The 16,342-nt window shown below is 50.8% G+C and overlaps 1 protein-coding gene across 1 annotated transcript; it reads left to right on the plus strand.

Moving 5' to 3' along the window:
* Positions 1–353: 353 nt before the first annotated feature.
* On the plus strand, positions 354–9,906 carry MFNG (MFNG O-fucosylpeptide 3-beta-N-acetylglucosaminyltransferase). Its single transcript, XM_035551973.1, has 8 exons — positions 354–707; positions 5,135–5,183; positions 5,816–5,918; positions 6,013–6,166; positions 6,799–6,884; positions 8,196–8,361; positions 8,904–8,989; positions 9,840–9,906. Exons 1-8 carry the CDS (start codon positions 354–356, stop codon positions 9,904–9,906), a joined length of 1,065 nt encoding a protein of 354 aa, XP_035407866.1.
* The last annotated feature ends 6,436 nt before the right edge of the window (positions 9,907–16,342 follow it).

The following is a 16,342-nucleotide window of genomic DNA, read 5'->3' on the forward strand; positions in this document are numbered from 1 at the left end:
ATGGCTCTGATCTCCTCTGCCACCCTCTCCACCCCCAGCCCAGGACCCTCATCCTGTCCGCCAGGAGCAGGGATGCTCGCTTTCCTCCTGGCGAGCTGTACCAGCCACCCACCAGTCGCCCTGGAGTATTTTCCTGCCACACGTCCCTGCCTCGCTGGGTGATCAAGCCCCCTCGGTCTGTGGAAATTCCCCTCGCTTCATCTCTATCCTCGGGGACTGCTGTCGCTTTGGATTTCGGATCTTCACCCACCCCAGTCCTTGGCCTCATCCTATTTGTACCTCGCTCTCGGCTCGTCCTGCCCCGCAGAAGGCTTAAAGAAGTGTGGACAGATTCCTTTGGAGGCACGTCGGCCATGGGCCGCCGGCTCATCCGTGGTCTCTCTGGAGCAGCAGTCTTCCTGGTCAGCGTGGCCCTCCTCTCCGTACGGCACCGTGGGGCTCAGGAAACATCTGGGGAAACATCCCCAGGGCTCAGAGAGGGGATGCCAGAGAACCCAGAGCGATGGACGCATGCAAGTTCAGAAGATGCAGTGAGAAGTGGTGGCAGGGGGCAGAAGAACCTGCAAATCCAGCCTCCGGAGGAATACAGGACCGAAGGAAACCTGACGCTTGGAGACATCTTTATAGCTGTGAAGACCACCAAGAGATTTCACCAGAGCAGGATGGAGCTGCTCCTGGACACGTGGATATCCCGGGCAAGAGAGCAGGTGAGTGTGTAGATTTGGGCTGCAGAGGGGTGCTTGGTGGTGGGATTAGGGGACGGGGTGTCCGTGGGGAGGGACAAAGCCAATGGAAGGGGAAATTGGGCACTGTGGTCCCACCCTTTGCCTCATTTTCCCTAACTCTCACCTCTGTTCAGTACTGAATGGTGGATGCTACCCAGCAAAATGTTGCTTTGGTACCTGGTTCATGGGAAGGGTGGCCAGAGAAGCTGAAGAGCTTCCACTGGTGGCCAGGTTGTGGTGGTCAGAGAGGCTGAAAAGCCTGTGTGGGCTCTTCACATGAAGGCTGTGAGGATGAGTGCTCTCAGCAAGCATCGCCATCCTCTAACCTAATCCTGACTCTTTTGGCTTGAGGTGTAGGGGATTTGCTTTCATTTTCTTTAACCACTGACACCGCAGACGGCCCCAGCCACACCGGATGGGGAGCGCAGGCCTTCCAGGACCCGTCTGAAATGGTGGCCTTCTGTCTCCTTGTGCCATGAGTTTGCAAGGTTTGGAGCTGAGGCTCCCCCTTGTTTAACAAGATGAATTCAGGCCTCAGCAAAGAAGGTAGACGGGGGTGGAGGTTTTGGGTAGGAGAGCGCTTGAAGCAAGGCAGGGTTTTCTGGGTAAGGGTGGTTTTCCACTTTCTGGTGCTGCAACCGTCTGGTCTGCTGCGGTTGTCACAGGAAGCCGTGTCCTATTTCGGGCACACTTCCTCTCCTGTCTGCGCGTCCATCTTAGCATCTGAGATACCCTGCTTCCTCCTCCAGACGCACTTCTCCTCTCCACCCACCCGTTCCTGCCCTCAGCCCAACGGCTCTTTGGAGAAGCCAAACCACACCGTGTGCCCGCGCCGGCATCAAACACCGCCAAAAGGGCTTTTGGAGCAGGTTTGCAAGGAGCCCCTGACCTTGCCCTCCTCGTGTGATTGACAGACAGACATCTGGCCATCCTGCAGATGGCAGGAATTAGACAGCAGCTCCCCACGTTCACCTGGACATCTCTTTTTGACAGACAAATGAAGTCCCAGCCTGGGAAGAGGTGGTGAATTTTCTGTGCTGCTGCCAGCCCAATAGGAAATCTCCACGAACTGAGCAGGAGAATGGGAAGCGAGGGGTCGAATGGGAGGGTCAGTCATTTTTAAAGTGCTTTTCCAATGTTATCAGATTCTGTTGGAAGCTCAGTGCTTTCCTTCCCTCCTGTCTGCTTCCCCTCCTCACCTCCCCCCCAGTTTTCAATTTTTTTTTCTTCTGCTTTTTCACTAAATGACCTTAAGGGCAGGGGAGGGGGAGGGAGGCAAAGAGAAATACATGAAAGACAAAAGTTTTTTTTCTTTTACTTAAAAAGCAAGCAAGCAAACAAACAAAAAAAAAGGCAAAATTCTGTAGGGTTGTACTTGGAGGTAGGGGAAAGGGTTAGTTTTGAAAAATTGACAATATAGAAACCCTTGCTTAGCAGGAAAAAAATAAAAAAGAAAAAAAAAAGAGAGAGAGCTCTCAGCTTGCAAAGGTTATTTAATTGTCATGTGGCCATGGACAGGTTGCCAGAGCTCCTACTAATGAATTTTTATTGAGAGACATAGACTTTAAAACCCAGGTCTTGGAAGCACCGATGTGCAGGAACTGTCTTCTAGGGCTGACCTGCCACCTTGCTCTCTTGCTGGCTCTAACTCATAGCTGGAGACTGATTCAGCGTGTCCTTCTCCGCAGGTAGCCAGTGGGGAAATTCTGGCAGCTGGCTGTGCTCCTGATGCCAAGCCTGGCTTCAGAGCTGGTTACCTGCACGGTGTACTCCCGGAGGAAGTAACCCAGACCTCAAAGGCCAGGCTTAGGTGACTGCACCAGAAGGCAGGACCAGCCGTGGTCTTTTATGATTAGGAGAGATCACACAGGAGCCAAGTTAAAAGTCTTCTATGTTGGACTCTATTCGGGTATAATGAGAGAGAGAGATTTCTCCTGAAACTGCACTGCTTAAACAGAAGATGTTCAGCTGGTGGGAGGTGGGGAAAGGGAAGTACAGGGTGGGTGCTCTTCCAGGAGCCAGACCGTGATCTCTCTCTTGAGAACTAATCCAGTGCAAACTTTCCGCTGGAACTTGCTGTAGAAATCATTTCAAGGAAAGGCCCATTACTTAGAAAAGACTTCATCTAAGCAGAAGTGTCAGTTTTGATGACTGTTAAAGCTAGACAGCATCTTGAAGTGGCTGGCACCCTTAGCCCTGATGGTTTGGATGAAAATAAGTCTCGATTTCTGGTCTGAAATGGCATTTCGTTCGGTAGCACAAACTAATTCTAGCAACCTCCCCTCCTTACAGCAAGCCAAACATCCAACTGATGGAAATGAAAACTTTGAATGACCCATCCTCAAACGTTTTTCACATTTTCAGTGCTGTGAACACAGTGTAGACTTTGAATCTCTTCTCTGCCCAGACGCACCATTAACCCTGTTCACGCATTTGCATTTTGGAGGCTGTTTCTTCCTGGAAAAGGGATAGCCTGGGAGATTAATGTGACCCTGGACTGCCAGGTTCCAGATGTGTATTCCCTTTTTCTAGTTTTTATTTGTTTGTTTCCAAATTTAGGCTGTGGAAGCCTCAACATCTAGTGTTTATCCATGACGTGGGCACCTGTGTTCATGGAGAGCTGCCAGGCCAAGCCCTTTGACACCAAAAGCTCTGTATCACTGCTAACACCTCTGTCCACCCTTTCCCACCCAGCCATCTTCTCTGCTCCTACACAGCCCCATAGATGGTCTAGTGGAGCACAGAAGGGTGGATACGGTAGAGAGGCTGCTTCTCTCCAACCCAGCCTCCACCCTCGTAGCCCCCTTCTTCCAGTTCTGTCGGAGAGTCTGGTGTTTCCCATGGTGATGCTGCTCCTTCAGCCTTGGGTTCCTGCAGAAGCATGTCAGGTGTCTGCAAAACAGCATTCCCCACCTCGCATCAAGAGGAAGGTGGGAGCCTTGGTGTGTTTTCACAAACAGAAAACCTAGAAGAAGGTACAGATCCCGATTTTAAGGCAGTCAGATGACATTGGCTAGGCACATGATTTCTGGATGGTTTTATACCTGTAAGCAAGTCATTTCTAGCAACAATATTTCTGTTTTTTGAAAACATCAGGAAGTTTCAAGGGTTTCAGAACTGTTTTCTTAAGATGAATTATTTGTCATGGTGGAAATTTCTGCCTTTAAATGTGTTGGCAAGGGAAATCCCATGTCACTGTGAATGCCTGCCGTGCCTGAACCTTAGGGTACAGTCACCTGACCCAGTGCAACTCCTTCACTTGAGACTTTGCTGATTGCTTACTGTCCCCTGATTACCTTGGAAATTTCTTAAACTAAGCAGGTCTATCACTGGGGTCATGTAGGACTGTGTGCACGGTCAGTTATTGCAATCAGCCGTGGGAGGGGAATTCACCAAGTCACTGCAGCTCAGACATTTGAGATTGTGAGACCATCCTGCCATCTCTGCTCAGCTGGGTGGTCTCTGAGGGTCCTCCACTGCCTTCCTTGCGTGTTCAGATCATTTCTCTTCCCACACCTCGCTGGCGGGGGCACATCACCCAACCCAAATGCATGGGGAATGCAGGGAGATGTAGAGAAAAGGACACTCATCTCATCAGAGCAATGACAGCTCCTACGAGCTGGTGTCCATCTGCCTTGTCCCTTTTGTCCCTGCCCAGGTGCTGTTTAACCAGCCTGTAGGCAGCTGGTGGAGAGACTGTTTAAGGCTTGTGCCTCCTTTTTGATTTCATGAAAGCTCATTTTCTGCCTGAGGAAAGCTTTTCTCCCTGAGCCCTGATCCCTGTCTGGCCCTGAGGAGGGGGAGACATGCCACATAATGGCTGAGAGGGGGATTAGAGAGCCTGGGGGTGGAGGAAGAGGAGGAGGAGGCAGGCAAGCAGCAGGGGGCTGTACACACTTATCACACAAACAGATGTTCTCCTTTCAACTCGAGCATCGTTCAACCACAATGCATGCATTTTTCTGCAACTGACACCTAAGTCAGGCCTCCCTCAACCCTTTGCTTGGTGTTGCAGGTTCCCTTGTCCCTCTTCCCAAGGCTTCAGGGGGAAAAATAAAGCAACACAAGCAGCGATAATGATGGCTGGGGCGTGTTGGGTGGTAAAGGAAGTGCTGATCCTGCTCAGGGCAGTGAGCAGCCCCTGCAAAGCCCATCCTGTGCATGGGGGGGAAGCAGCATGAAGCAATAGCAGGGCAAGAGGGGCAGTGAGGGGGTCCGTGTGCACCTCCTGTGATGGTTTGGAGAGCTTTAATTGGGAAGGGGAGCACTGGGGAAGCTGCTGTCCCTCTGCTCCTCTGCTGCCCGGTGCCTGGCATGGGACCATGGCAGCAAGGCCTGCCTTGGGGTGGTTGGCCAGGAGCAGCACCAGCTCCAGGCCTGACAGTAACCTCCTTTTCTCATCTCCCCAGACGTATGTCTTCACTGATGAAGAGGATGATGCCCTGAAGAGAAGAATGGGTAACCAACCACCTTTCCCACATCACCACCTCACTCTTCTTGCCTTCAGTCTCTGAGCTTGCATGGCCTTTGGAAGGGGGCTGGCAAGATGGCTGGCTCCAGGCACGCAGTACAAGCACCCAGGGAGAAAACCTTACCCTGTACCTTGTCTGGCCATGGGCAGGGTGGAAGTGCAGTTAGCAAGGGACCTAGCCTTGGGCAAGACGCTTTGCTTTCTCCTGGCTTCATTTCCTAGGTGGGGGGAAGGATGGGACTTCTGTGTCTGTGGGCCACAGTGAGGTGGCGATAAGGGCACTGGTCTCTGTAAGGTGCAGTGGTGGCAAGGGGAAAGTAGAGTGCTGAACTGATGGCTAAACTCTTGTCCCCATTGTACCATTTGTGGGGTGGAGTCTAGCTATAAGAATCACAAAATGGTTTGGCTTAGAACAGCTCTGAGAAGGCTTGTGTGGAGTGAATGGTTTGGGGTTGATGGGGGAAGAGGTGAGCATGTGGGAGATGCCCACATCATGGCAGGCTTGGATCAGGGGGCCAAGAGGAAGCTGGCCGCGAGCAAACCTCTTCCCTCCTGCCCAGAGGTCCTCCCCATGGCCATGTGGGCCACCCCTGAGCCCCAGCCTTCTCTCTGCCCACAGGTGGCCATGTGGTGTTCACCAACTGCTCCACCGAGCACAGCCACCTGGCCCTCTCCTGCAAGATGGCTGCCGAGTTCGACACGTTCCTGGCCAGCGGCCAGAGGTGAGCTGGGGCTGCTGCGTGAGGGAATCCCCACGGGGCTGCCAGCACCTCCTCACTGCGATCCTCTTGTGTCTTCGCTCCCGTCTCCCTCCAGCTGGTTCTGCCATTTGGATGACGACAACTATCTGAACCCTCAGGCCCTCCTGCAGCTGCTGTCCTCCTACTCCGCAGCGCGGGATGTCTACCTGGGGAAACCCAGCCTGAACCGACCCATCCGGGCCTCCGAAACGCTGCCCAACAACCGGACGGTATGTTGCAGGGTGGGACAGCTGTGGGTTGTGTTTAATATTGTGGCTAATCAGCTGTATCCTGATGAGAGAAAGGTCCTAGGGGCAAGAGACATCAGCTGAGAACACGCCAGTCCTGTCTGAATGCGGTAGCATGTGTTGACTCACTCCAGTCTACCTTGAGGAAGGGAAAGTGATGTCCCATGGTGCTGCTGCACCACTGGGTACCCATCTGCAAGGAGATCAGCCTGCCTTGGGTAGCCCACGTGCTGCTGCCTGCAGGAGCTTGGCTGCTCCAAATGGATCAGCCCTGCTCTAGCAGGCTGGCAGAGCTCAGCCTGGATTTCCAGCTAGCCTTCCTTAGCCCCACATGATGTGATTTGGCCAGTGGTCTCTTCACCTCTGCTTGCTCACTTTTCTCTTTGAGCTCAGAGTGCCATGTTAGCAGCCTTGCTCATCCTGCCTTCCCAGCCATGTGCAGAGATCAAAATTGGTGCTGTACTACTAGCAAGTCCCTCTGGGTAGCAGTTTTGGGGTGACAATAGGGCTCTGTTTATCTCTGTGTCAAAGCTGGGTTTCTAGCATTCCCATCTCAGGGAGCATGGTGTTCCTCTGAGCCTCTGCCATTGATTTGCTCTGCTGTTTCTCTCCAGAAATCTGTGCGCTTCTGGTTTGCCACAGGAGGGGCTGGGTTCTGCATCAGCCACAAGCTGGCAAGGAAGATGGTGCCTTGGGCCAGGTGAGCCGTGCAGCCGGTGGGTATATGAGCCTTTGGGGATTAGGAACACAGACACACAGTGATTCCTGGCAGCATCAAATCTGGATTTGTGTCTGTGATGTTTGCAAGGATGTTTGCAAGGGTGCAGAGTGCCACGCGCTTCAAATCTGTAAGCATGTGGGACTGGAGGAAGGATGTAGTGGGCGGGTCTCCCACCTGATTAAAAAGAGACAGCAGCAGGCACGCCAGCAGACGTGATCATAGGATGACGCACTCCCTCCTCCCCAACTCCTTTCAGCTCTTGGTTATTCCCCCACCCTCCTTCCCTTTTATTTCAGCTTCTTCTGACTCTTTTCCTAAGTGCTTTCCCTGTCTGTGTATCTCCCCTCACTCTTCCTCTTTCCAATCTCCTCTGCCTCCCTCCTGAGCTAATTTTCCATTTTTACACTGGTCACTGTAATTTCCTCAGCTTGGTACAGGGAGAACAGGTCCCGGGGTCTTGTGTTAGCCCAGCCTACAAGAAGATGTTTTCCAGGATGCCCTAGGTTATGTCACAGGCTATATGTGCATATATCAACAGGAAACATCTGTGCCAACCTTAACCAGATTTTTGCATAGCCAGAAAGACAGATCTGATGTACACCAGGTGGTCCTGTTTTTGCTGGTTTAGCTGAAGGCCATGATACATGTGTTGTGCTAGACCCAGACAGGATAATGGTCTGTGATCCAAGGTAAAATTAAAGTGGCATGGACAGAAAACACGTAATCTGTCATAAAGTCTGCCACTACTGTGTTAAAAGGCTTTAAACCCATTTGAACTAGCTGAGGGGTGTGTTACAGTAGACAGCACTTTGTGTCATGTGGCTGCTTCCAGTTACAAGAGCCCTAAAGCTAGGTTTACCCTGTCATCAAAGCAAGTCTGTGGTGCTACGTTAGGGTGAAGCCAATGAGCGGCTCATTCCAGCTGAAAGATTGTCCTGTTCCCTCTTCCTCCTGGTTCTGGCCATGCAGTCCTGCCATTTCTCTTGTGCTGGCTTGTCTGACCCCTGAATGACTCAGTGCAGCTCACCAAACAGCTGGAAAACTAATGTGGCACAGCCTCTGCCAGCTCTCTGAATCAGCTCGCTGAGGATATATATCAGGCACAACATCAGATACTTGGTGGGACAGCATGGCCGGGCATGGTTGAAGGGCAAACACACTCCCACGTCTTTACAGGTGGGACTTGGGGATTTCTTGTCTTGTTCCAAGGTTTACTCTGGTTTTCAGTGACATGGTTGCCTGTATCCCCTACCTTCTTCTCCTAACCCACCCAGCTCTGCTCTCTTCCAGTGGCAGGAACTTCCTGAGCACTTCAGAGCTCATCCGCCTGCCGGATGACTGCACCATGGGGTACATCATCGAGTGCAAAGTTGGTGGGCAGCTGCTGCCCAACGCGCTCTTCCACTCCCACCTGGAGAACCTGCAGCTCATCCCCACCTCCCATCTCACGCAGCAGGTGAGCAGGGGAAATGGAACAAGAGAGAGGTGTGTGAGGAAGGGGAGATGGAGCAGGGGGGCTAACAGACACATATCCCATTTCGTGGCCGTGAGGTGGATTGAGTCAATCATCTGCTCTTTTGAGGAGGTTTTCCCCGCAAATGGTTCCTTGCAATAAGGACCAGAGGTTTCCTGCAGCACAGACGACAGTCACAGTGGCCCGGGGTCACTGGTGGGGAGCAGGGGTACAGGGAGTGATGGGAGGACTGGGGGAAGTCCTTGGGGGAACATGGCACCGGGACATGGAGAAATGCTGATTGTTTGGGAAAGGGGCTTTACACCATGCCTTCCTTGCATGGAGAGATAACAAGGGGTGTAGGGGGCTTGGAGAGGACTCAGGTGGGGACCATTATGGGAAGGAGGAGAGGAGAGGTGGAAGGCAAAGGCCAAGCCATCAGAGAAGGAACAAGAACACAACCTTTTGTTACCCAAAGCAAGTTCCTTGCTCCTGAGCTCACCACCACACCCTCCCTGCTCCTTTCTCCCCACCTCTCTTTGCAGGTCACACTCAGCTACGGTGTCTTTGAGAACAAGCTCAATGTTATCGAACTCGGTGGTCCCTTCTCACCGCAGGAAGATCCCTCAAGGTACGGGGCATGAGTGATCTGGGCACTCTGTGGTTTGAGCTGTCAGACAATAGGCTGGGAAGGGGAGGCAGCTAAATGGCGTGCGGAAGGTCTAGAGTGAGGGACAGAAACCTTGCAGCCACATGGCTTATTGGGTGAGGAGCACACCAGCATCAAGAAGTTTGTGAACACTTACAAACTTTGAAAACCCTTTTGGATGAATGGAAAGAAAAGAAGTATCATAACATTTTATTTGGACAGTTACTGAGCCAAAAGTTTTGCCATTTATTTCACACAGAGAATGAACAAGCTAACCTTTTACCTCTGGGACAGGAACTGAAATGTTCTTCTAAACTCAGGAGAGGAAATTCTGCTTTATTTTACTTGCTTTGCTGAGGAAATTGAAGGGAGAAAAGAAAAAGGTTTACTTCAGGATGACTGCAAACAAAAGCATTCTTTGATTTACTTTCTCTGGTTTGAGTGAATAAACCTAAAGTTGTTATTTGCGGAGCATGGGTAAGAAGTTTCTGGCTGGAGATAGCAGGGGTAGGAAGCCACCAGGCAATGAAAAGAGCATCCAGAGAACCATGTAGTGGGGGCTGGTGCAGTGCCCACTCACCTACCCATGATCAGGGTGAGCCATGGGCTTGGGCTACATGGTCCAGAGCAGGGATTCAGGTGTTGGAGGGAGGCTTGGCTGCCCCGCTGTGCCAAGATGAGACATCGTAAGATGAACAACCAGTCCTGGGGCACTGTAATGCGGGGAGAGCATCTGATGTGGGATGTGGCACGAGGAAGAAGTCTTCCGTTCTCTAGCTTTGCCCTGCAGTAAAAACTGCCACCTGACCTTCCTTCACTCTTTCCCCAGCAGGTTTCGATCGCTCCACTGCCATCTCTACCCCGACACCTCCTGGTGCCTGCAGGCTGTTGGCTGGTGATGCCCAAGCATCAGCTACAGTGGGTCCTGCCGATCTTGTGCTTGTAGGGGGTGAGACATGGAAAAAGCTCAGTGCTCCCAACTTCCCCTTTGCTGTGGCAGTCTTGGGTCCTTGCTGAGTACTGGTGACACGGGACAAGAGAGATCTGTGCCAAAGATGGATAACGTGGGCTGGACACATGGATGGGCTTCCCATCTGTGCTGAGATACTTGCAAGGGATGGGAGCAGTGCGCTTTCCTAAGCAGAACAAGGACTGGGTGGTGACTGCTGTGCATCTGGGTGGAGATGGGGATGTCTGCTCCTTGCTGTGGATTCGTCTTGCTGGACTATAAAGGCCCTGGATCAGGGTACCCAGTGCCAGACTGGGGTTCGCTGAAAGCGTACTTTGTCTCCAGCCTCTCTGAGCAGGCCCCCTTCCTCCATATCTGCTTGTGCTTTCCCCATTTCCCACTTTTCCCAGCCACAGCCCCTTGGCCAAGTCTCTGCCTAGTTAAACTCTGACTCTGCCCTCCCTTCAGAAATGGAAAATGTGACCATTTCTGTGCTGAATGAGTGCTGGAAAAGCATAGCTCTTGCCTGACTGAGGGGAGATGGGCAGGAAATACAAGAAATCAGGAATCCCCCTTGGCTAGGACAAGGGAGAGGATGTGGAATGGGGAAGACAGTAGGACAGACAGAGATGAGGGTGGCTCCTTTACTCAACATTGAACGCTTGATCTTGGATGGCCCTGCATTATTCCTCTCTTTTTACCTTCTTGATATGGGGTCAGGATAATCTTTTGCTCTAATTACCAACCTGTCGTCTGAGATTAGACTCCAATTCCTACCTGTGAGAGAGGAGACATAGAGGATTAGAACTGGCTGAAAGAGAGGAAAAAGGAAGAGATGGAGAAGGAGTGCTCAGGAGCGGATTAGAGGTTACAGCTTTATAATCTTCTCTGTGCCCCGACTGAAAAAAATTAAGTCATGAAGGAATGGAAACAGCAGGGCAAAGAGCTTTTTATCTCTGCATTTCTTTCCTCCAGATGCTAAGAGCTGCTTTCTGCCTTCCTGCTGTCCCTGCTGAGCGTAACAGGGAGAAGGAGCCGGCCCAAATAGGTTACAAGCTTTCTGGCACATTTACGGGGAGCCCTCATCTCAGCACAGATCCTGCCACAAAAGCTGGGCAATTCTGCTCAATGGGGAATGAACTTTGGCACCATTTTGTCCTTGTACACATGGATAAATGGCTGGGGGAGAGCGTTGCAAGGGAAGCTGGAAGGCGAAGAGACTGTTTTAGATGGCAGGTGGCACCACGAACAGGTATTTCTCTTTAAAGAGTGTTTCAAAACAGGCTGCTGGGATCTGTGAGAGATTCCTGTAATCTCTGGATGAAAGAACAAATGCCCTTTCTCCAAAGAGCTGCTCAGCTTTGATGCTGCTGATCTGACTAAGCCTGCTGGTGGGCTGGAGGAGCCAAGGGGGACTATCGCTGTGCCTCTACCATGTAAAAAATGGGTCACCCTGTCACCCCGTCCCACCCTCACCCCCCCAAACAACAGCATCCCCTACACAGCATGCACAAAACTTAAAGGTAAGGCATCAGAAATACCTTCTACCTCAGCAAAGAGGGACCTAGATATAAATGAGCACTTTAATTACTGGCGAAGAAGAAAGCAGGCGTTTGCAGAGCTGTTTTCCAGCCCGGTCATTCTTGCGGGCATTAGCCAGCTTGTGAAGCAGCAGAGAGCTCTGCTTTCTTCTCTTGCACAACATGCCTTTAAACTGGAGAATCGTGCTGAGCAGGGGCAGGGGCTACTTGATACCATTGACCATTCCTGGAAAACTGCAAAGCACTTGTCTCACACAGCTACGTGAAATGGAGCTCAAAATAGAGACAAGCCAGGTATTAGAAGGTAGCTGAAGAATAAAGAAGTCCTGCCCAAAGGGCAAATGATTTTGTTTGAGCTTATCCAGAAGAGAAAAAATGTTTCCATGAGAAGAAATGGGAGTCTTCAAGAGAAACCTACGCTAATTGGATTTTTTCTTTTTTGCCCATTCAAGTTCACAGCTGTGTTGTTAATTGATTCTTGGTGTTAAAATGCCAGTCCTATCTGTAGATGCCCTGATGGCAGTTAAAGCACAATGAGATTCGGGTGCCTGGGGAAGAAGAAACTGGTCCAGCACACTCGCTTCCCTGGGAAGAGAGTGGAAGCTTGCATTGGATCCTGGCTTCGGCTGGTCTGAATTGGGCTGGTGCCTTCTGCATGGCTGAAGATCAGATGTTAAACATGTTGGGTCCTTGAGCGGTCGCATGGGGATGGGTTTAAGATCAGGCTTTGCTGCTGGAGCAGTGCCACTTCTGTGGGAAAGGTCTCATAACGAAACTGAGAAGAGATGAGAATCTGTCTGGGGCAGGGCATCTCTTGGGCTGTAGAGAAACAACTGACAGAAAAGTCCTGCTATGCCTGTGACGACAACGTGCTGGAAAGAAAATCGTTTCTCAGAGTTGGCAAAAAAAACCCCACCCAGGGTTTCTTTAAGAACAGAGAGACAGGTTAAGGGGACATTCTCTTGAAATCTGATCAACGTTAAAACCTGAGTTAAAATTAGTTTCAGGAATGGTTCCTGCCCCTGGGGCTTGCTGTCAGATGTTGTGGTTTTACAGTCTCATTTTCCTAGTTTATTAAAATGTTTAGCTGCTTGGGAAAATGAGAAACAATCTTATGTGAAACTTTTCAGGGGTCGGTCTTTTTTTAATTCTCCTTCATGATTTTCTGATGTAACAGTCAAAGTTTTTGGAAAGGCTCCACTGAGCCAATTAAAATGTTGTGTTTTTCTTTCTTTCTTTCCTTTTTTTTTTTTTCTCTCTCTCTCACATTCCCATTTCTTGTTGCAGTACAAAAATCTATCCCAAGAACTAAAAGGGACGGAGACGTGGTCTTTTGATTTTACTGGGGAAAAAAATGGGGTCAAAGTCAAAGGTGTTGGCATGACCCAGCTGTTGTACAGCATTAAGTGTAGTTCAGGATTTCAAGTAGAGAGACCTCAGCCTGCCCAACACCATAGCAACGAATGCTATTAATGATGTTTAAGCTGTGTACGGAAGATTCAGAGAAAGGGGAAGGAGGGGAAAAAAAGCTAGTTACTGTATTTGAAATGTAAAGTATTAAGTGAGCCTTTCATGTTAACAATGTCTTTTTTTAAAATGCTTTCCCCTTAGCTGTGAATAATTTTTATAAGGGAACCCCTATTTGACAGTGTAAAAAATGCTAATGACTCTCCTTTCTTCAGGGGAAAAAGAGAAGTTAGTTGAAATAGGTGGGAAACTGCAGTTGCTGTTAAAGGCTTGAAGGGGAGAGAGAGAAGAATAGCAATGCTAGACAATGCTTCTCTCGCTGGTGCCAACTCCTCTTAACAGCTCTGCTGCCGAAGGAAAACACATTTCTGTGCCTCTCTGAGATGTACCAAGCTTGTACCCAGGCTGCAGCCGCAGCTCTCTCCCCAGGCCTCTTTTGGTAAAGATGCAGCCTTCAAAAGACTAACAGTTCATTAAACAGAAGCCAAAAGGTGAGAAATGGGCATGGGGAGAGACTGGAAGGAATGGAGCCACCGAGAGGAGCCTTGGAGGAGCACATGGGAATCGAAGCTGTGTGTTGAAAGTGCTGATCTGGGGGCTGCCCAGCAAGAGTGGGAAAGGGGGTCCTGACCCCCCAGCCTGGATGTGTATGATTAGGACTTCACCCTGGAAGAGGTGAAATTGGTTTGGTTGGCCCCAAACCTCTTCTTCTTTTTCTTCTTTTTCTTTGTTTGTTTATGAGAGGCTGACGTGCTTTCATCTGTCATTTATACTCAATTCCTTGCAGAGGATTTGGCCTTTTAATTTTGAGTCTCCCTATGCCCTTACTTACAATGAAGGCTCTTCAGGCAGTCCTGGGGTGGGATCAACAGCATTTTTCACTCATTTATGTCTTTTGTTTTCCCTGAACAACCCCACAAGACAGCTGGCTTGTCCTTTTGCACCGCTGGCCACCAGGGCTCTGTACACCTGTTTTTGACTCCCAGGCCCTAATTTCGTGTTTACAGCGAGGTGATTGGGTCTCGTTTCTCAGCTGAACCTGAAAAAATGCTTTGATCTCCTGTTTCTGTATCCATAGTGACAAACTCCCATGTCTGTGCTCTACTGCTCACTCTTTTCTTTATTGTCCTCCACGAACAGTGGGCTCCACGTGCAACTGAGCCATGGGACTCATTGCTGTAGGGCAATGTGTCAGTCACAGCTTTGCATTGCTTAGAGGCAATGAGCCTCACAGCGAGTAGAGGTAGACTCTGTCTAAGCTGGTAAAATCCCTCTGCCCCAGAGTACCTGTGAATCACAGATTGAAGTCTCCAGGACGGAGCATGGCAGGGACAATCTCTGTTTCCTAGGGTGCTGCTTGCACTAGGAGGGCTGAGCCGCGGTCGCTCAGCTGGCATTGCCTCCCGAAGGCTGTTCCTTGACAGCCTGAGCTTTTTGTTGCTCTTCTTTGATCCAGCTCGGACTCCAAGAAAGCCGGGAACTCATCTGTCTCCCTGTTTGAACTGCGTGTGATTAATTACAGACCCCGAGAATGGGCTGCTTGCCTATCTCTCGTGTTCAAATTGCCTTCCAGGATTTTGCAAGGCTAAGGAGCCTCTTCAGATGTTGTGTCTGACTGCTCCCCGGTCAAGCCTCCCTTGGTTTTTGCTGGTAGCTTCATCTGATTCATGGTGAACTTGGAGAACAAATTAAACAGAGTGCTTTGTGTGTGGATTTGATGGCCCTGACCCTTCCGCCGCTGCTTGAAGAGAAGACAGTGTCGATTTTCTGCAACATAAGAAAAAGAAGTGAAACTGCACAGGGAAATTGGATGGGGAGAGATGCTGTTGTGCTGAAACCTTGCTTTACCCATGCCACCCCCAGAAGTGGGGCAAAGAGAGAACCTGCAGCTGGTGTCTTTGGCTGCAGTGCATCACATGGAGAAAATGCCATGAAATATCTGTTGTTTGCACTGGCAGAGAATCCAACAGCCCTGGTAACGAGCCAAGGCCAGCTTGTTCTTGGTGGTGGACAGAGAGAAAAACAGGGCTGCCCCTAAGCCCATACGAGCAGAGATGTGGTGGGGAAGGCTTACAAGACCAACGGGACAGTATTGCCACATCAGAGCAGGGGTGATGAGATGGTGTTTGGGATAGGGAGGAGCAGGGATTGGGGAGAAAGGTCTTTCTCCATCCAAAAATGCCATGAAGGAGCTGAAGATAAGCACATGGGGAGGAAATCTATGTCCTCTTCATGGCCGTGCTGGCAAGCGATGAATGCTGGCCTGAGGACTGGTCCCTTGAGAGCTAGGGGTTCAACGAAAAGAGGGGAAAACTGGAAAGAAAAAGGCAAAAAAAGACCCTGGCCCTTCCTCACCACCCCACCTCTCCCACATTGCAATGAGCTTTGGCTGGGGCGAGGCTGACTGCGTAGGCTGGCCAAACTCTCTCCACTTGTGATGTTTTTTCTTTGTGTGCCAGGCAGGGAAAACTCCTCTCTGAGCTCTCAGAGACCAGTTTCCCAAAGACCTGCTGTGGGGTGCAGACAGACAAGGTCTTGGAGCAGTTGATAGGGGGAGCAGGGCCCCTTCATACACCCCCCCTCCCCTTTTTCCCCAGCATCCAGCTAATGTTGGCCGGTGTCTGTTTTTAGAAAAAGTGGCAGATTCAACAGCTGAGCTGCTTTTCCAAAGGGACATCTAAAACAAACAGCCTGCCATCTGCTCTATTGTCCTGGAATAGCGGCTCAGCTCGGAGGGTGGGGGGAGAGGGAAGGAGGGGAAGGAAGGGAATGAAAAGTGGAGGTGGGGGGGAGAGGGTGGGAAGGGGGAGAGGAAAAGGCAGCGAGGGGAGGCAGGGAGGTGAGGAAGAGCTCTGGGGAGTGGGGAGAGGAAAATGAAGGTGGAGGATGAGGGAGAGAAGGAGGAGGTAAAGCAAAATGGGGAGCTGTGTGAAAGCAGGAGGGCGGTGCGGGGAGAGGACCAGGAGAGATGCACGGGGGCAAGCAGGGCAGGCACCTCCAGCACCCCTGGCCCTGGGTGATGCTGAGCCAGAGCCTGACTGCCAAAGAAACAAACCGAACTTAGTGGCCTGGATAATCGCTCCCCTTCCACCCACACAGCCCCCCCACCCGCCTGCTGTGCACCCCCCCTGCCTCCGCCTTGGCTTTTATTGAGTGCTGCAGGGCAGGGATTGAACTCCAGGTTTGGCAGCAGAGTAAATAACAGCAACACTGGCCTCTCCAGCCCAGGAGGGAGAAGGGCTGGTTTTAATCAAAGGTAAATAACAGTCGGTGTTCTCTGACCCTTAATCCAATTTCCTAGAACTGGAAAATAATGTTCCAACTTAGATACATGGTGCTGGCCCACAGGAGAGGGACGGCTGCTCAGCCAGCCAGCTG

This window comes from Cygnus atratus, chromosome 1, assembly GCF_013377495.2.
Source record: "Cygnus atratus isolate AKBS03 ecotype Queensland, Australia chromosome 1, CAtr_DNAZoo_HiC_assembly, whole genome shotgun sequence".
NCBI lineage: Eukaryota > Metazoa > Chordata > Aves > Anseriformes > Anatidae > Cygnus > Cygnus atratus.

What these genes read in the sequence shown, in the direction of transcription:
- MFNG (XM_035551973.1), top strand. Translation starts at nt 354, where the DNA reads ATGGGCCGCCGGCTCATCCGTGGTCTCTCTGGAGCAGCAGTCTTCCTG. An exon ending in TGCCCTGAAGAGAAGAATGG is followed by an intron (nt 5,184 to 5,815) that starts GTAACCAACCAC and finishes CTCTGCCCACAG; the next exon opens with GTGGCCATGTGGTGTTCACC. An exon ending in CGCTGCCCAACAACCGGACG is followed by an intron (nt 6,167 to 6,798) that starts GTATGTTGCAGG and finishes GTTTCTCTCCAG; the next exon opens with AAATCTGTGCGCTTCTGGTT.